Source organism: Pempheris klunzingeri, chromosome 17 (assembly GCF_042242105.1).
Source record: "Pempheris klunzingeri isolate RE-2024b chromosome 17, fPemKlu1.hap1, whole genome shotgun sequence".
NCBI lineage: Eukaryota > Metazoa > Chordata > Actinopteri > Acropomatiformes > Pempheridae > Pempheris > Pempheris klunzingeri.
The window spans coordinates 9,825,415-9,844,790 of NC_092028.1; the positions used below are offsets into that span (position 1 = coordinate 9,825,415).

The 19,376-nt window shown below is 41.6% G+C and overlaps 3 protein-coding genes and 1 non-coding gene across 5 annotated transcripts; 3 read left to right on the forward strand and 1 right to left on the reverse strand.

The window, feature by feature from the left end:
- Positions 1-1,888: 1,888 nt before the first annotated feature.
- Positions 1,889-8,072, forward strand: kri1 (KRI1 homolog). Its single transcript, XM_070848576.1, has 18 exons — positions 1,889-2,050; positions 2,182-2,255; positions 2,356-2,458; positions 2,548-2,647; positions 3,263-3,314; positions 3,411-3,460; positions 3,541-3,637; positions 3,732-3,809; positions 3,898-4,007; positions 4,118-4,346; positions 4,460-4,630; positions 5,285-5,360; positions 5,533-5,645; positions 5,791-5,953; positions 6,061-6,191; positions 6,737-6,801; positions 6,876-6,971; positions 7,059-8,072. The coding sequence occupies exons 1-18, from the start codon at positions 1,966-1,968 to the stop codon at positions 7,552-7,554; spliced, it is 2,289 nt and encodes a 762-aa protein (XP_070704677.1). The 5' UTR covers positions 1,889-1,965; the 3' UTR covers positions 7,555-8,072.
- LOC139217400 (Z30 small nucleolar RNA) lies at positions 6,526-6,625 on the forward strand. The gene has a single exon (XR_011585610.1). It is a non-coding gene; the product is annotated as a Z30 small nucleolar RNA (small nucleolar RNA).
- Positions 8,073-8,737: 665 nt separating the features above from the next.
- Positions 8,738-12,134, forward strand: spc24 (SPC24 component of NDC80 kinetochore complex). Of its 2 annotated transcripts, none has more exons than XM_070848493.1 (6): positions 8,738-8,777; positions 9,414-9,596; positions 10,197-10,341; positions 10,479-10,583; positions 11,377-11,453; positions 11,542-12,134. In XM_070848493.1, the coding sequence occupies exons 2-6, from the start codon at positions 9,431-9,433 to the stop codon at positions 11,646-11,648; spliced, it is 600 nt and encodes a 199-aa protein (XP_070704594.1). In that variant the 5' UTR covers positions 8,738-8,777; positions 9,414-9,430; the 3' UTR covers positions 11,649-12,134. The 2 variants fall into 2 exon arrangements, with proteins under 2 accessions (XP_070704594.1, XP_070704593.1); XM_070848492.1 differs by lacking the exon at positions 8,738-8,777 and adding an exon at positions 8,821-8,951.
- A 1,503-nt stretch (positions 12,135-13,637) lies between these two features.
- s1pr5a (sphingosine-1-phosphate receptor 5a) lies at positions 13,638-16,231 on the reverse strand. The gene has a single exon (XM_070848469.1). It carries the CDS (start codon positions 15,960-15,962, stop codon positions 14,766-14,768), a length of 1,197 nt encoding a protein of 398 aa, XP_070704570.1. The 5' UTR covers positions 15,963-16,231; the 3' UTR covers positions 13,638-14,765.
- Between the last annotated feature and the right edge of the window lie 3,145 nt (positions 16,232-19,376).

The window sequence follows — 19,376 nt, forward strand, 5'->3', positions numbered from 1 at the left end:
TCAATCCAGTTACTTCTGCAGATGAATGGAATAAATTCTGTTTGAGTCACGTTGCCCAATAAATTTCACCTGATGTTTCAGACATGTGAACATCATCTCCCAGTGTGTGAGGATACAACATCACTGATCCCACATAAACAAAAACCAAACAGCTGGATGCTCAGTCAGTGGACCACCTTTGGTCGGAGTGTGTTTTGTTGCAAAGAGACATCAGCCTGTTTTTGGAGGCACACACCATTCCCCTTATAGCAGCTTGACCAATGATACTGCTGATGATATTTGATTAAAGTTGTTCATGGAGATAAGAAGTTCATAGATTTAGATCAATTTATTTTTTTTCATAATTTAGGGGAGGGGTCAATGTCTTTATTAGATAGGAAAATAAAGGAGGGAGATGCTCAAAGCTCAGAGGCATATGTCTCTTCAGAATCATGCAATAATAATATACATCTGGTTTTTATCCAGATTATTGGGTGCTGTAATGAGCATTTGTCCCATCATATAATAAAATAAGACTTGTGAGAGTATCATAGCACGCATAACTACCTTGGCTGCATTCATAGAAATACCATTTCTAATCAGTCAGTGTTGGTGTCATCGCCATATATTAGATATTGTTTTCAATGACTCTGTTGTGGAAAATCATTAATAAACAGACTAAATAATAGGGGCCCTAACACTGATCCATGTGGAATGATGAATGATTTGCTCTAAAGCCAACCTTCATGTGATGTAAACAAAAATAGCTTGTAGTAAAATATATTGTACTGGTATTATGCTGATAGTCTACATTTCGTTTTTAGATTTAAAAATAAGTATTGATAAGTTGATAAAGTGTTAATTTAGAGGGACCTTACAAGCAATATGAGATACTGCATCTTTAGACTCACAGTCATACTTTCCACCATACTGTTGTTTCATCATACGCCTCACAAGGGCCATCTGTGGATGGTCCATACGCAGTAGCTGAATTGGGTTAAAGCTTTGTGTTTATCTGCTGACATGTCTGCGTATGAGTGATATTATTCTGTTTCAGGGGACGTCCGTGATGTCTTTGACCTATATTAATGCTGTCATGAGTCGTATCAGAGGCACGTCAGTCAAGACAGGTTTATTCTGGAAGCTCTTGTTCATCCCAACCTGCTCTGATGGGACTTGACGTCGTGCTGTGTAGTCTCAGGCGTCACACAGCCTCACCCCCTCACCCCCTCAGCTCTTCCCACAGTCAGTAAACATCCTCTCCCATAATCCAGGGAAAGCAGAGCGTCCTGTCCGATTACACACTCACGATGGCTGATTTTTTTTCTAGGTAAATGGAGTAGAAATAAACAACTCTAGTCAAAGAGAGTCAAACAAGTTTTTAGGTAGAAGGTCAGAAACACCTACTGACAGTGAAACATTTTTAAAACACTATATTTAAGTGGTTTTGGTTGAAACTCTGACAAACTAATTGTAAATACTTCTACTATAACTTCTTAACAGCTAGTTTGTTGGTGTTTGTAATGTTGGGACATAACTTTTGAATGTCAGTAAAGCTTTTCTACTGTAAGTAGGTTTATGTCTGTTTATTGTATTAAGAATCAATGAAAACAAGGCAGATAATAAGAAACAATTAAAAAAGATAAAAGAGGAAGGAAATTGGTTCTCGGGGGTTCAAATTCAAATGTATTTGCATAAGGTTTCAAGAACCCCGTTTTATTTGTAACAGGTAACAAATGTTGGGGAAATTATTTTGTGAATGTTAAATAATGTGAATGAATCTTTTTTCTAATAAAATAAGAAAAACAGTGTTAATGCAAATTAGTGTTACTGTGCCCCCTACAGGACAGTTTGCGTAATGCGTGACCGGTGCACCGGAAACCACGTGGTTAAGCTTCTCACACGCGCATGTAGTTGTGGGAATGACTTCCCTTTGGTATCGTGTAGTTTTATTTACAGCTTAAAGCTAACCCGTTCATCAAAAACATGTCTGGAAAGTCGGAATTGAAAATAAACTCGAAGTTCGCGCAGAAATATGAGAAATACCGACAGAAAGAAGAGCTACAGAGACGTAAGTGCGACATTGCAAGCTAACGGTGGCTAAGCTACCAGGCTAACATCCCAACGTGGGGAAGTGTGGCTGCCTGTTGCGGTCTCATTTGTGGGAATAACATTTGTGTGTCCTCTGTTGTTGCTGTGTAGTGAAGGACCGATACGGAGACCGAGATGATGACAGTGACTCTGAGTCTGAGTCCAGCTCTGATGACAGTGAAGTGGTTAGCATCACTGCTTACTACCCTGTATCAGCATATACCAGTGTCTCAACAACGTGCCCTGGTGTTTTAATAGGCTGTCCACTCCTATTTACCCTCCTAGGAGCTGGACCCTGGAATAGAGAGGGATTTCTACAGGACGTTATCACTGCTGAAGAAGAAAGACCCCAAAATCTATCAGGCAGATGCCAAGTTCTACTCGGAGGGTGATTTGAACATTTAAATACATCACTGGTGTTGACTTCAATGTCTCTAAACATCTGTTGTTATAAACAAGGGATCTGAATGCTTTCAGGGGCATCCAGTAGTGTGGAGATACCTTCAGCATCAAAGAAAGCGGCTAAGCCCATGTACCTGAAGGACTATGAACGTAAAGTCATACTGGAAAAGGAAGGGTGAGTGAGCTGCAAGCTTTGGATGCACCACAGTTCAGATTCAGAAAGTGCCTCAGATTAGGACATCAGTCCCAACTGGCTTGGCTATTTAAAGGAGCTGCAGAGGAGCTAGGGTACGACATTCAGGCAGAGACACAATGAGCTTATAAAGAAATATCATATTTGCAAGTGATCAAACTATATTGGTGGCACAGCGCATATTATATCTGTGTACAAAAACAGAAAGCCCACATTCCATTCAAATAGAAGGAAATGTCACTTTGAAACTGATGTTTTGGGTCTGTCATAACCAATAATTTAACAAGTCATGTCAGTTTATCCTTCTATGCCCAGTGTTACACAGGACATAAAAGATTTGATTGAAGTGGGATGACTAGAATGTAGATTTATTGTTTAAGCCTCATGTCTTGCCTGTGTTTACTTACAATCTTTTTCAAATGGCTCACTATTAAAAATCATTATTTAATTTTGGTGCCATATTATTGCATATATTACTTAGATAGCTCTGTCAACTATATTATTTACCAATAAATACATAGAGTCTGTAATATTGTCTCACACCTTAATACTCTAAGCTGCAACAGTAAGGAAAACTCTTTTGTTTTTATTTTACAGGAAATATGAGGATGATGAGAGTGACGACGAGGAGGCAGCCAGTAGAATAGAGGTAGACTGTGTTACCAGATAATTTGGCTCCCTCTGGAATATGGAGGTACCTACCAGTAACGCATGTTTTATTAATCACCACTGTTTCCTTTCAAAGAGAGCAGCCTCTCCGAGTTACATTCAGGAGCAGAGGGAGCTGAAAGAAAGGTAAGACTCAACCAGTATAAAAAGGCATCTGCCTACATAACTGAGACTGTTTACGGAAAACTAAAATATTTTCTCTTCAGCTTCCGTAAGTTCATCCACGACAGCGACGATGATGTCGATGAGGGAGGTGGAGAATCCCAGCTGCTGACCAGGAGGATCAAAACGCAGGAAGAGAAGGTCGGATGCTGTTACCGGTGACTTCCCATGTCAAATAGAGACACAAGAGTTACAGATGAGGACAAACCTCTCTGCTTTTTTAATCTATTTGTAGGATAAAGAAGAGGCCGACTATGTGGAGTGGCTGAAAGGCCAGGCGGAGCTCGAGGGTGTGGAGGAGGTGAAGGACATGGTGAGTGTGTGAGGGGAGTGTGTGAGAAAGCAGCTGTTTTAGAGGCATGTGTTTAACTTGCTAATGGGATGGTTTTGTGATGAGACAGACATACTTAAGGGACTACTGGAATGACCCAGAGTTGGACGAGAAGGAGTGTTTCCTGAGAGACTATGTCCTTAATAAGGGCTACCTGGAGGAGGACGACGGCGATGAACGGTATGTTGCTTCCTGCGTGGTTATGTTTATTTTCCCAGTGAAGGAAACATGAAGCATTTCATGTGCAGCCACATTGCATCATGTACAATAAACGCTCCTGGTGCTTTAAGGATCCCAACCTACGATGAGGTGGTCCAGGATGATGTGGAGGACTCTGAAGAGGAAGGAGAGACTTTCCTGGAGAGGCAGGAGGACTTTGAGAGAAGCTACAACTTCCGCTTTGAAGAGCCTGACGCTCAGGAGGTCAAAACCTACCCCCGGAACATCGCCACCTCTGTGCGCTCCAAAGACGACCGCAGAAAACGCAAAAGGGAGGAAGTGAGAGAAAGGAAGAAAAAGGTGTGTGTCGTATTAAAAAATAAAAATAATCTAACACTCTAATATGCTTTAATTCATTCGCTAATGCAAATCAACCTTTTCCTCTGCTTTTCCTTTCTGAACAACTATCTCAGGAGAAAGAGCAGAAGCAGGAGCAGCTGAAGCAGCTGAAGAACTTGAAGCGAAATGAGATCATGGAGAAGCTGAAGAGGCTTCAGGAGCTGACCGGCAACGAGCAGCTCGCCTTCAATGAGACTGACCTGGACGGAGATTTTGATCCACAACAGCACGACCAGCTCATGCAGGTGGGTGTCACATGGATAGAATAATAATAGAAAGCTTGACACGCATAGCAACAGTAACCAAGGGGCGGGGCTTAGTGAGTCCTCAAATGATTGGAGCTCTCTAAAGTTGTACTATCAATGAAACCAAAAGCTTTCTTAATTTTGCACTTTGTTAAATAACCATTCTCTCCTTTAATTTAAACACTGCGTTATATGCCATCATACTGCTGCTATTCACCGGGTAAAAAAATCTAAGAGCTACAAGTTGGGGCAATTAATGTCTAATTGAGGGCTGACATTTTGCAGTTCACACTGGTGTTTGGCTAATTAGACTCCTCAGGAATGTGTAGCTCAGTTTCGTCACAACGAGGAGGTTTGAGAGGTTTGGCAGTGTCCTCCACCTGAGAGCAATGTTCTGTTAATTGAAGTTAGTTGATTCAACCCAAGTCAGTGCTTTCACAAGACTGCCCAGCTCACACAGGTGCCCCGTGTTTCACTAATTCAACTCAGCTGCCTCCCAATTGAGAGGTTCCACGCTCAAAAGCAACCAACAGGCATGCTGGATGGGAAACATACAGCTACCACTGCTCCTTAACAAGAGAGCATGCTCAGTTTTTCATTCTTTTTCATCAGTGCCTTTTTTTTTTTCTTTTTTTTTTACCTCCGTGTTTGTAGAAATTCTTCGGAGATGAATACTATGGAGAGAACGAAGATGAAAAGCCTCAGTTTGGTGATGATGAAGAACTTGAGGGTAAGCCTGTGTTTTCTTCACGTTAGCTGATGCTGCAGCGTTGAAACCTGCAGGTTTTACCTGAATGTCTTAGTAACTCTGTCACTATCTGTCTGTTGTGGTAAACTCCACTCTAGACAGTTCTGAGTGACAATTCATTGTTTGCATGTGTGGCTTATTGTGTGTACAACAGAGCACTGGAACTGGGACACATGGACAGGAGAGGAACAAGAGGACTACAGTGAAGAGTGTGATGGAGAGGAGTATGATGGTGCTGAGCTCCACTGTGAGGACGGAAACTTCATTGTGAGTCTTTTTTTTTTTTTTTTTTTTTTGTCCATGAAGCATTATTTTATCCTTGTAGCTGGTCCATGCAGCAAAATTCACCTGGACAACTTTTTGACAACGGTAAAGAGGGACTTGCTCACCAAAAGCCACCCTGTTGAAACAGATGGATGCAGACTACGACCCCAACCAGCAGACTGCCTCCAAGAAGAAGAAGAAAAAGGAGAGGATGAAGCTGAAGAAAGAGGATCTGCCACAAATGGGCAAAAAGAGAAAAAAATCTCACTTTGCAGAGGTCATCACCCAAAACAAGCCTGTGTTTGATCCACGTAAGTACGGGTGAACGTCACGCCATTGAAACATAGCAACCATCTTGGGTCTTTCAACATGCAGTAACGTGTTGTAGTTGTCTAATGGCACACTGTTTGTGTTCTAGAGGAGAAAAGCTTTGAGCAGTACTTGGATGAGTACTATAAACTGGACTATGAGGACGTCATCGATGATCTCCCGTGCCGGTTCCGCTACAGGCAGGTCCTGGCCAATGACTTCGGCCTGAGCACTGAGGAGGTGAGAACAGCAGCACATCCAACTCCAAATATCGACCGACTTCGAAGGCCTTCCCTCCTACACCTTGACTCTGGTCTCTCTAGAAACGTCTCCAGATGCACATTAGGGCACAGATTCTACAGATTATCTTTAACATCTTTTATTTCTTGCATTAAATTAAAAATCAACTTAATATCTGCATACCTTCTGCTTAGGCAGGGCACATCAGTTGAGCATTGCTAAGCTGTGATGGGATAATATCTGTAAAGGGGAGGGGTTTAGCAAATGGTTAATTGTAATGGGTTTAAACTGAGAACTGTGGATGTAATGAGGCTGGCTGCTGGTTGGTTTAATGCTGCTGTGATGAGTTTTGAGGTGACTGACCTGGTATTGCTTTTCCTCTGGGGAGAGCTCTGACCAGGGAATGATCTCAATTTAATCTTCTCTCTGAGCAGACCGCACGCTAAAGCAGCAGCAAATGTGGTTATATTTAAAGCAGCCAAAACTCTGCCGGGAAAGTGAGACGAGTTGTTTTGAACTAATGAAAAACTCTCTTCCCCCCCCAGATTTTAAATGCCAACGATAAGGAGCTGAACCATTGGTGCTCTCTGAAGAAGACGTGCATGTTCAGGTACTGGCTCTGTCCTTCGTGTTTAGGAGGCCCGCTCTGTTCTCTCAGGTCATTTACTTCTCTTGGTCTCTCAGGTCCGACAAGGAAGAGATGAGCGACTTGAAGAACTATAAAATCAAGGCCCAGAATGAAAAGAAGAAAATGGAAATCCTGAGCTCTGTGTATTCTGAGTGAGTCTCAAACGGTGCACATCCTAATCAGCTGTGTTCCCCTGATAATAAACCCTCCATAACAATATATCTCTATTTAATCTGCAGGGAAGATAAAGAGGATGCAGAAGCTAAGACCAAGGTGGGGAAGAAGCGAAGAGATCGTCTGAAGAACGCTGAGAGGGAAGGGCCAGGAGCTGAGGACGGCGGGGCTGTCTCGGGCATTGGCTCTACAGAGGAGACGCTAACCCAAACTCTGAGAGAGGCAGGGGATGATGCAGCTGAAGAGGTCGAGGAGTTTCTGATGCCCAAGAAAAAGAAGCTGGAAGAGGAGCCCCAGGCGGTGGGTACAGCCGAGGAGCCTGCCGTTAGAGCAGAGGTGAAAAACAGGACTGAGAGGCCAAAATGGTCCAAGAAGCACAAGCAGTCGGGCAGACGCATCCCATCAGGATCCCTGGGGGTGAACATAGGCGGCCGGGAGTTCAGTAGACAGAGACTGAAGGCCTACGGTCTGAACCCCAAGAGACTGTTCTTCAGACAGCTCGGCAGGCAGAAACGAAAAGCGCAGGAGAAGAAAGAGAAGCAGAAAAACAAGGAGGGGTAAAGGGCCTACGCTGAGCTACCATCTCTGCTGTCAGCAGTACAATCCATAGGTTTTTATGGTCCAAGAATGAAACTCATAATCAAAAGGTTTCTTTTTTTTTATGGCCTCAGTGACTTATTTAAAAATGGTGGCTAACTTCGGATTCTTCTGTTCATATGTTTTATAACGGAGTATAAAATGAGCTTGATAGGTAATTGAACCCATTTCTCATTGTATTAGGTTTCAAACTCAAGTTAAAATTTGACTGCTGCATTTTCAGGCAAGTTATTTCTTACGTTTAATGGAAGAATAAAGATATGCCTAATGCTTGTGAGATGCACTTTCTTCTGTATTTCCAATTGATTCACACTTGCAGGTATGCTGGCCGTTGCCTTTCCTCAGCTGATTCTCGCTAATGTGTGAACTGTAGATAAACTGTACATGGTTTGAGTCGAGTCAATGAAGGCAATAAACCAGAACAGTACATTCTTATAATGTTTGGACTGGATAGAAGTCATGTAAATGTAAACTCCTCACAAACTGGCTAAATTTCATTAAGTTCTATGTTTAAAACAAAAACATACACCATATAAGTTCAAGTGTACCTTTGTACTGGGCTACACTTATTTTAAGACTACCTGAACGAAGTCAAAGGTTTGGCGGAAATGACTAGAAATGTTTTTTTTTTGGTTTGTTCGTATCATAAACCAGTGCTTTAAAGTCAGAATTGGTGGCATATTTAAATTAAAGAGGTGCATAAGAGATTATATATCATTTCAATGAAGACAGAATTAACACGTTGTCAATATTTGTCAGAAATAAATGTAAAAACTGGATTAGTGTTCATAACCTCTGTAGATTGTAGATCCGGGGGGGTGGTGTCATTTTAATTTCTTTGTTGTAACACGTTTAATACCCAGGACACAAACCCATAAAACTACATTGGTTTCTCCATAATACCGGACACACTGATGAGTAAATGTGCCAAACGAGAGGAGAGCTACAACAAAGCAGAAGGCCTGTGGAACAAGAGAAACGAGAGATCTATGATAAAAAAAAGAAGTGAGCAAATTTCCTTGAGTCCAAAACGCATACATTTCGGTAAACTGACCGTCTCAGAGAAACTCCCTGACCCTGCCTGTACAGCAGGGGGCGGTATGCACGTGAAAGGCTGCTCGAGATGAAAGACCAACGAAGAAGAAGAAGAGGCGCGCTCAATTTGAATCCCGGAAGAGAGTCGCACGGTACGATACTGCTTCACTTTTACCAAAACGAGTTTATTTCTTCCGTAAACACTGTTTTCACTAGTTAGACAGTACAGTGGATAACATTGTAAGTTTTAATGCGTGTCAGTCTCATTTTAGCATAATTTAGTGAGCCACGTATCTAACGTTTGTGCTGTTGTCGCTGTGAACAAGGTAAACAGTGCGATGGGCTTCATTTATTTAGCCAGTGTTACATGTCTAGTGTGTTACTTTGACTGTTAAGTTAAAATTTCAACAACAGATTTAGTGTACGAAATTAATATTTTGCTAAAATTAGTTTCTCAAGTGTGGTTTTGTGGTAACTTTTATTTCAGATGTTTCCAACTCACGTTCTTCTTTTCGTCTTCACTTCGAAACGGAAAATACTTCACTTTTTGCTCGAGTATCTTTGACTGTATTTATATCTGAGCTTTTTACTTTGAGTCATTAATGCGTCCTTTTAGTTAAAACTACCAAGCATTGTGTTGATAAAGACGTCAACAGTTCGAATGAGCACTTTTTGTACATTAAAGAACAATGTACATCTTCGTCACTGATGTAGTTGAGTAACACCTTTGAATATTGATGAAACCCACAGTATTTAGAGTTAAATCTCCTCTGTCGTGTGCTTTCTAGCTGCCAGTATCACCACAATGTCCCAAGGTCATAAATTTCAAGACTTGGAGGAGACGGGGGAGGCGTTGGTGGCCTTCATCAACAGCAGCCAGCCAGAGAACCAGAGAGGAGTGAAGGATGAGCATCTCCTGTTTTTTGACCAACAAGTGGAAACAAAAAAGATTGTGACGCAGGTATTAAAAGGCAAGTAATCACAGACATTTCATGATCTATTTTCAGTCCTGTATAGTCTGATTACACATGGCAGCTATGCGGTTACATAAAGCACCTGGCCAGCGACGTGGTATGAAGAGCGACAAAGTGTGTGTGTGTGTGTGTGTGTGTGTGTGTGTGTGTGTGTGTGTGTGTGGTTGACATCGTGGTGGATGAATGAATCTAACTCAGGACATCAGGGTTCATGCCCACTGTGAAACCAGAAGTCAATGTTGACTTTATATTGTTAGACATAGTTGATTTATTTTAATTTTTTTCTTTATTATTTTCAGTTTTCAGGCTCAGTTAGGTAATGTTTAGACAAAGAAATGGTTTAGCTGCTTCCATGTCCTAGCTACATGCCTCAACGGCTTAAGGAGCCAAAATAGGATACAAATATAAATGGTAGGGTACATTATACACAAATTATTTCCTTTCCATCATACCCCTGGGTGTAAGTAATCACATTGGCTACTGACACCTGGGTGCTAATATTACCTTCTTTAACTTTCTACATGAGAAGGATCCAGCCTGATCTTCATTTTCAGTGTTCTTATTCTTTTGTCATTTTGCTATCACTTCCTCCCTCAGAAATGGCTCAGATTGAGGAGAGTGTGGGCCAGAGGCTGCTGGACATGGAGGAGGAGAAGAAGCAAAGGGAGAATGAGCTGGAGGGCCTGGAGGACCAGCTGAGGCAGTGTACGGCCAGGAGCCAGATGGCTGACTCAGAATTACAGTATCTTTTTAAACGTGTGTGTGTGTGTGTGCACGGAAAAGACGAGAGTCCAAATCTTTTCAGTGTCATCTATGAATCCTGTCTTGCTTTTGCTTTAGTTGCCCCCTTCTTTGTTAGCGTCCTTAATCCTCGCCCAGATTTCTGCAGAGAGAGTTGGAGAGTCTGAGAAACACCGAACACGAGCTTCAGACGCTTCAGAATGAGGTGGATGAGGACACCACCGAGGTCATCCCTTCAGCAGTGTGAGTCTCAGATATTGAGTAATGACAGAGCCTTTGGTCCAAGTGATTGTCCTCCTGCTGACACTACTGCCAGTCACCACACGCTCTTTATTGACTGTATTACTTACAAGTAAGTGTGGATCTGACTTATTGTATTAGTTATTTTTTCTGCAGGGAGATGTGTACGGGGGGTGGATCTCACTGTATATAACTAGAGTACTGTATAGTAATCTCACAATGTAATCCAGTACCGACCCCCCATAGTAGATGGTGTCTTTCTGACGGTCATGTCTATGAAGTCGTTCAAGTCAGTCTACTGCACGTTTTTTATGTCCACCTTCTTGGACATAAAGCAGCTCAGAGCTGAAACGATTGATCAATTAATTGATTGTCAGAAATAACTGGCAAATAATTCATGAATCATTTCATTTTTTAAGCAGAAATGCCAAACCTTTTTATTTTAAAAACACAGAGATTAAAGTGACATTAAAGAGTTCAAACACAACACAGACAACCTGGATTTAATGGACAAAACAAGACACTGGAAGGTTTCACCTTTGGACTCTGGAAAAATGTTATGAGCATTTTCACTATTTTCTCACATTGAATAGACAAAAATGATTAATCAAGAAAATAATAAATACAATAACTGATAAAAACAAACAAAAAAAAGATTAGTTGCTTCCATGATGCAGTCAAATAATAATCAGCTGTTCCTCGACAGACAGATGTTTACTCAGAAACAAGCACTTAAAAAAAAAAAAGACTAGTTTAATTTAATTCCTGGTTTTAGTTTTGAATCTTCTCTCAACAGATATGTGGCCCAGGTGTACTATCTAATAACCAAGATCAAGTGGGAATATGACACACAGCCCAACACCATAAAAGGAGGTACAGTCTCCTGTTGTCATTGTTTGTGTATATCCTGTGTGCCTGTTTACATGGCTTCAGGTCATCAGTCTACGCTCTCCTCTTGCAGTGCACTATGGGGCAGATCTGGCCACTCCCGTCAACATTGACACCTCTAAGCGATCTCGGAGCGACATAAGCGACCAGCTGTGGGGCTTCGTCAGCACTGAATGGTAGATGGAGGTGCTGTCAGAACTGTTAGTACGTTACTTTCGTTTGTCTGTAAATGTGTTTCTTCTCTACTGTTCTATACAACATTTATATTGTTTCACAAATTAAATATCTCAGACCTTTGATTTAGTATTTATTCTCTAATTGGGTTTCAGCAGTATGATTTCATTAGGACATTTTGTAGTGTTAGACGAGGCTGACCCATGCGATGACCACTAGATGGCGCTGGAGAACAGTCATGAATGCCTATACGGTCTTCTTAGTATTACACAAACTTAGAATGACAACTGAGCCATTTCCACAACAACTGAGCAAAATCCATTTGCTGATGCAGACAGTGAGATGCTGCAGAAAGCTTCACAGGAGGCTCGTAGATGTGTTAGTCAGACTAGTTTACTATACTTTAGGCCCATAGATCCCAATGTTTTTGACTGATGAGCTCTTTAACACTATTTGCAGCCTTTACCTTTGCAAACATACAACTATACAACTAGAGGCAGAAGATAACAATTCTAACCGTTTATCCATGCATTTCACTAATTAGTCAAATAATTTTTCATTACTTTTAGCTAATTATTTCAACTTCTCTGCCTGCTTGCTAGCTACTTTGCACTGTCAGTTGCAACATGTGGTAAAGAGTTATTGTAAATTTACTAAAGATCAGCATCACACTGATTCGTAGTCCTATTCACCCCCTTTGTTTATAGTTTAGACAAAGCGTGCCTGGCTCACATTGGCGGGTGGGTTTAAGGACGCTTTATTTTGAAAAGTTGATTACAGACTAACATTTTGTCTGGTATTAATCTCCCCTGTCTGAAATATAACCTTCTATTCACGCGGCTATGATAGTGCCCACGTAGTGTTAATGCCTCACAAAGCAAGTGTGTGGTTTTAGTATTTTCCCATCTGCTCTACTGAGAAGTGAGGCATCCTCCTTCTTTGAAAAAGGACAGTTGGGTACCACTGCAGCATGGCGAGTGGCTGACATAAGGTTGTTGGGGGTGCTAACACTCCTACACGTACCATAACGTGGAGGAAACAGGCACCAGTATGTGGTTTCCTTACGGTAAACGGAGCAGCAACAGCTCAGTTCTGCAACTTCGTCCACACCTCAGACGCATATCATATTAAGTGGTTAACAAGTGGTTTGTATAGAGGTGGATTTTTGTAAAACAAGACTGAGACCCTATCTGTTTAGCCATATTTTTTACTTTCATCTTTGTCACGTTGAAGTCTCTCATGTTTGAGTGAGAGGTTGAGGTTTGCACTCTTCAATGTAAATACTCAACACAGTAAAGTAGACCCACAACTAATTATCACTTATGTTTTACTAGATTCACCGTTAATACTTCACTCGTCATCAGCTTGTGTACCTTTTTAATTTTAAACACTAGCTGACTTGTGATATGTTATGTTATGGTGTAACTTAAAGGCCTTTAGTAAGTGGTGGTGCTGTATTTATGAAGTGTAAGTACAACCTTAGAAGTTACCATCGTGTTATATGAAGACCTCTGTGTCAACAAACGGAGCTTTTTATGCTCCATAGAAAAATTATACACTGCAGGGACGTTTGTTTCTGTCTCTGCTCACTGTATTTATTCACATGGTAACATTTGGTGGTGCTTAAGAAAAACAAGTCATGTTCATAGTGTCTGTATTTACAGAGTATTTTGTTTCATAACTACAAATTATTAAAATCTCATCAGTGTGGAATAAAAATGAGAAAATAAATATTTTTTGTTTCAGCCTGTGGAATAGATGTGACATTTTCATAGTAAATCTATTTGAATGTAATTTACATTATTTAGCTTTTCCTGTAGTTTATAATTCTGTACTTTGTATGCATCATCACAGCAGTGTGTGTGTGTGCGTATATTCAAGTTTTGTTTAGGAGTGAGAAACAGGAAGACTGTCGATCAGCGAGAGATGTGAAGCTTTCAGACTAACAAGTGAAAAGTTGGATCTTCGGTGGAAAATAATAAACAAACCTCTGTATTAACATCATTCACATATTTTTTTTTATTCAGTGCACATATAAAACTGGCATCATAACTTAACTGACGTTTTTTACAATACAAAATGCAGTTCTGATAAGCTCAGAAAAGGCTATAGATATCTACAAAGAATACTAAGAAATCAGTAAATATATATATTTCTTCTCTTTACATTTATGTACAATATTACAATTGGAAAAAACGTCTTCTTTGTCATGTCTATGTGACCTTGGTTAAACTCCCGGGCACTTTGAAGCCCACACACTCTGTTGTGTAGGATGAGATTACATCTGTGCTCTTTCACAAGAAAACTCAGTTCCTATCATTTCATGGTGAACTTTCTCCAAGCAAAATCACCGAAGACTAATGTTTGTCCACAAGCTACAACACATCACTGCCATATTCTAGCTCGTTAGAACCCGAGAAGGCGGCGACAAACCTCCACTGTCAAGTTAATTGCTTTTAGTCATTCATCATGTGTCGCTACATATGTCTGAGGGACCTCCAGAGCTGCAAACCGCTCAGCACAACTCTCCATATGACGCGTTCAGTGCGTCTCCAGGCCGCTGAGCCTCTGATCTCGACTGAGGGGACCTTTACCCAGCTGACCAAAACTCACATGGCAGAAATTACATGGTTTTGGCTGCAGCTTTTGGGTGTGGATGCTCTGTTTGTGACGACGTATCATTATATGCTACACAGGGAGAGGAGATAAGGATAAATGTCATGCTTGCGCCCTAGCCCAGTCTTTGATTCCATTTTATGTGTAAAAACAAACCCATTTTCTCCAGAAGGAATATCTTCTGACAAATACTGGCCTTCTTCTCAGTGTCTATAAAAGACAAATGGAATCAGTTTTTTCCTCATGAAACCAGCTACCATTCAGGCATTCACCATCTCTGTTTTTCATGATTAAACTGCTATAACAAAATATGAACAGAGAGTTGAAAAAGTCCATGTCTTTCTCCCAATTTTGACATTGATCACATACATCGAGCTTATCCGGTTCCATGAAGATTAATGCCAAAGCTATGGCAAAGCTCAACACAAAACGTCAGCTCCTTTCACACTTAGATAAAAGAGAAGCAGCCTGGCTGAATGCTTGCTCTCAATGTTCCGTCCCACTGTGTCATGTTTTAGACATCCTGGGGTAAATGGCTTTGATAGTAGAGGGGGTAAAGTTACCGGAGGATACTGTGGTCTCCAGTCCCTCCAGTCTATGAGAGGCTGCATCAGTTTTACTGGTGCTGCACTCCAGGAAGGGCACCCCGATCTTCTTCACCTGTCCGTCTTTGGTTAAGAGGCAGTGTCGGCAGAGCAGCCTGAGAATGGCCTTCCTCATGTCCTTGCTGGTCAGGGTGTAGATGATGGGGTTCAGAAGGGAGTTGAACATAGCGATGCCCAGGAAATAGTCTGCCTTAAGGAGCACCTCGCAGCTTTTGGCTGGACAGCAGAAGTCCAGAAGGAGGAAGATGAAGAGGGGCAGCCAACATGCGATGAAGACCCCCAGGACTATGGTAACTGTCTTCAACAGGGCCATGTACTTCTGGGACTTGCGGTAGAGGCCTTTGCGCTGCGGAACCGAAGCGAGGCGCTGGGTGTTGGACTTGACGATGCGGAAGATGCGGACGTACAGCACCACGATGGACATGAGGACGAAGCTGAAGATGGTGATGCAAAAGAGGATGTAGCTCTTGGCGTAGAGTGGGAGGACCGTGGAGCACTTGTCCAGCTGTCCCATGCAGTTCCAGCCCAGGACAGGCAGGACGCCCAGGAACACAGACAACACCCAGCTCGCTCCAATCAGGGCAAACATCCGCCCCTGTTTGTCCCCCTGATACGGCTTCATCCTCACCATGGTAACATGGCGCTCTATGGCGATGGCAAGCAGGCTGATGACCGACGCAGCCAGCATGATGAACACCCCGCCTTCCCTCAGGAACCACAGCACCGGGGTCATGTTTAAGGTGTTGGCGCCTGACATTATGATGTTTACCATGTAGGTGAAACCTGCGAGCAGGTCAGACAGAGTCAGGTTGCCCAGTAAATAGTACATGGGCACATGGAACTTCTTGTTCTTCCAGATCGTCAGAAGCACCACAGCGTTTTCTGCCACTATGAGCAGGCAGACCAGCAGGAACACAATGGCCTCTGGTTTGAGTCCGTCTTTGTACTTGCTCTCATTCAGCTTGCCTGTGTAGTTGTAGTGTGCTATGATGACCGCATTGCTCTGGTACTCATGAAACAGGTTTCCTGTGGAGGGGGACATGGGGATGGCGGAAGGGGCTACGGCAGCATAGGCAGCGTGGAAAGACTCTGTGGCCATGTTTAGTGCTTCCAGAGGTAGATGCTTTTTTTTTTTTTCTTTTCTGATTTTGAAATTAAATCCACAGAGAAGGTGTCACATAGTCCTCTGGTTGTTCATTCCTTTCTTTCTTTCTTTGGCACTGAAAAGACAAAAGAAGCCGGCTGTCGCTCGCAGGGGGAAAAATGTTCCTTTTGATGCTATCAAATAGGACTTCCTGTGGTTTGAGAAGTTTTCCTCTTTAAAAAAAAATCACATTTTTTCAATGCCCAGGACGCGCACTAGGAGGCGATGAGAGTCAGCCTGCATGGAACAAGAGGACAAGCAAGTTAGTATTAATGACCATAATGACCATAATAATAATCACCATAATTAACTACAGGAAATCGAGGATTTAATTAATTTAGAAAACTCTCTCCAATATCCAGAACACACAAAGATGATTACACACAATAGTGATCATATCTACATGATTAATGAGGGAGGCTGAGTTCGGAACGTGACCACTATTTCTAAGACAAAAGTTTTTAGGCTTCAAGAGAAAACACAATTTAAAGCAACGTTGAATTAAACTTGTTTCCTTGGTCCTTTAGAGGCAGCGCTTTCCTGCCAGTCAGTGTTAAACTTGTGGGACAGAACAGCCACAAAGTAACTCGCAGTTTATACGTAATTTGTGCGTAAATACGCATAAATATGCGTATTTACGCATGTATTTTTGTATCTAACCCGGCAAATTCAACTCATACAGACTTCTAGGTCTTATTGATTAATGATTTGTTCGCATAAATACCCAACATTAACTGTCATACATGCAGTTAAAAACGGCCTAAAATTACCAATAACATAAAGTAAAGCAAATGTATTACGCAGCGGCGGAGACGCAATTCACGCATCTGAAGGCATCTTATCAGACCAACACTGTAATTACGTAACTTTAAAATGCTTTTTTCACGCACCTGTAAAAAATTTTTGTAAAAATCCAGCGAAACTTCAGCAGCAGCAGCAGCAGCGGAGGTGATCCCACGGCCGGAGGAGAGTCGATCACCGCACCACAGCGACATGTGAGTGTGATGTGGGAGCAGAGTAGAGCAGGGCAGGACTCAACATGCAGTGGGTTGGTCTATAATGTTTTTGCCCTTCAACGATCTTCCTCCCTCCTTCGCCTGACCTCTTGAATTTGCCTCTGATTTGCCCTCAGGAGGGACCAGAGCTCCGTGGCAGATTATATGTTTGTGTTTGTCATTTCAACAAAAGAGGAAGAAAGTGAGATTTCCACCTTATCAGTTTGCCCTCAGGTACAGTTAGGCTGCTCCAGACATGTTGCCATGTGTATTTTTACCTTCTAATCCGTTTGTAATGAATATATGTTTGAAGAGAGCTTGTGGCTGCTGTTCATTACAATGTTGCCCTTCAGGTTTTTCAGAGTGTGTGAAAATCTCTCTCTTTCTCTCCCACAGTCAGTACAAGAGAAAGGTCACACTCAGATGGAAACTCAAAACTAAAAACCACAAGTTAATTTGTCAGTAGTACTTTGTGTGGCTGGATCTGTTATGCAGTTCAGACACCCCGAATTTCAGAAAAGAACTTACTCAGGTAGATTTAATCTGTAATTATCTTTTAGCTCACACATAAAAAAAAAAAAACAACACTTTTTTATGCCTTTCTCTCTCCAGATATTTGCTAAAATAATCTGCTTTGAATGATAATTTGTGTTCAAAAGGCTCAATTACCTCTTCAGATATTCTTCAAATCCAGTCCTCCCTCAGATTGAGAATCTTTGATGTGTTTATATTTTTCATTTGATAGGTTTGACAGCTGGATAAGATGTCTCTGATTTCACAAGAGGGTTTAAATTTCCACATCATGCTTTTATATTGAGACTAGATCTCACTAGATCTATACCTGCATGTATCAAACTGTACAAACTTTACCCTGCAGCAGATTAAAGCAGCCTTCTGGCTCAATCGGTTAACTTCAACTAGCTTTCACTCCCCTCTGAGCTGCATTGTAATTGTGTTGTGATAAGTGCTAAAGAAATTTAGATCACTAATGTTTTTCCCAACTGGGATTAAATTAAGTTTAGTCATCCTTTACATCTCATTACTGTCACAGCTGGAGAGATCACAGAAAAAGTCTCCAAATCCAGTGCGTCTGTGCCTGCTGGTGTCAGATAGCTACTTTTTAAAAATGATTTGTTGATTTCTTTATTGGACGATGTGAACAATGATGTGAGGATTTGCTGATTTTTTTTTTTCCAGCCACCTTTCCATGCATATATGCCACAAATTAAAATGAACTTTAAGTACAATTTCAGGGATTTTGGTCACATTTCACTTTAATTGATACACCAACCATTCAAGTTTATTTATACACAAATTGAGAATATGAATATGAATATATGTAAAAGACAGTTTTAATCTCAAAGGGACATTTTCTGGTAAAATAAAGGTTAAATCTTTGGGTTGTGAGTTGGACAAAATAAGACATTTAAAGATGGGGCAATTGCAATGGTCGTTTGTCACTATTTTTGAAATTTTGTTGACTAAATAATTAGTTGATTAAGAGAAATGAAAATAACTGCTTGTTGCAGCCCCACATTCTTTCTTTTCCACTCCACCCTCGTCTCACACTGTGCTGCATGTAACTCCACACTGTAGCTCATGAAACTGAAAGTTCTTACTTTTCATTTTGAATAGTTTTCGCCGGTCTCAAAAATCTAAACCTCCACCCATGACATTTCAGTGATTTGTATTTGATTGGATGAACGACGCCTCTCCCTTCTATTCTGTTTTATTGCTTTATTATTTGATCACTGGCAGTGCAACGATCAAGGTGGTTGAAAATAAGAATCCCCCCCACAAACCACGGCTGTGACATTGCTGGGACGCTGGCAGAACAAGGGGGAAATTACATAAGGCTGGACCGGGCGAGCGAAGGCTGGACCGGACCCTCTCTAAACAGGAAGCTGCCTCATTGTGCCTAGAAAGGAGAGGGATATCCTTGAGAAAAACACAGATGAAGTCACTGGTAGGAACTGACACACAAATGGGGAGCTGTGACTACAGAGTGACGTGCAACCAACACTTAGAGCACATAATCAACAACTTACTCATTTCCCCAGCGTGTATTAATGGAAGATTCGGGGGTTTACAGCAGATAATGTAGTCGTTTTAATCTTAGACTGCTCTTTCCTGGTGGTCTTAGCTCTTGAGTTCTAGCCTCTGTAAAGAAGTTTTTTTTCTTTCTCCTGCATCAACAGAATGGTCCTTATTTTAGCGTCAGCAGCTCCTCTCACCACACCTGTTTGTCTGGCTACACTGTTTTGTCCGATTTAAGTGATTTCCAGTTGGCGTCAGCTTGCTCTGCCTTTCCTCTTCTCCCCGAGGCCCACCCAAGTGATAACCAGGTTGAACCTCCCTTGTCTTCTCGAGAAGC

Bases quoted from the DNA above. Each gene is read 5' to 3' on its own strand.
- spc24 (XM_070848493.1), top strand. From the start codon at position 9,431: ATGTCCCAAGGTCATAAATTTCAAGACTTGGAGGAGACGGGGGAGGCG. The intron at 10,342-10,478 runs GTATCTTTTTAA...ATCCTCGCCCAG, and splicing joins ATGGCTGACTCAGAATTACA to ATTTCTGCAGAGAGAGTTGG. The intron at 11,454-11,541 runs GTACAGTCTCCT...CTCCTCTTGCAG, and splicing joins GCCCAACACCATAAAAGGAG to TGCACTATGGGGCAGATCTG.
- s1pr5a (XM_070848469.1), bottom strand. From the start codon at position 15,962: ATGGCCACAGAGTCTTTCCACGCTGCCTATGCTGCCGTAGCCCCTTCC.
- kri1 (XM_070848576.1), top strand. From the start codon at position 1,966: ATGTCTGGAAAGTCGGAATTGAAAATAAACTCGAAGTTCGCGCAGAAA. The intron at 3,810-3,897 runs GTGAGTGTGTGA...GTGATGAGACAG, and splicing joins TGGAGGAGGTGAAGGACATG to ACATACTTAAGGGACTACTG. The intron at 5,954-6,060 runs GTAAGTACGGGT...TTTGTGTTCTAG, and splicing joins CAAGCCTGTGTTTGATCCAC to AGGAGAAAAGCTTTGAGCAG.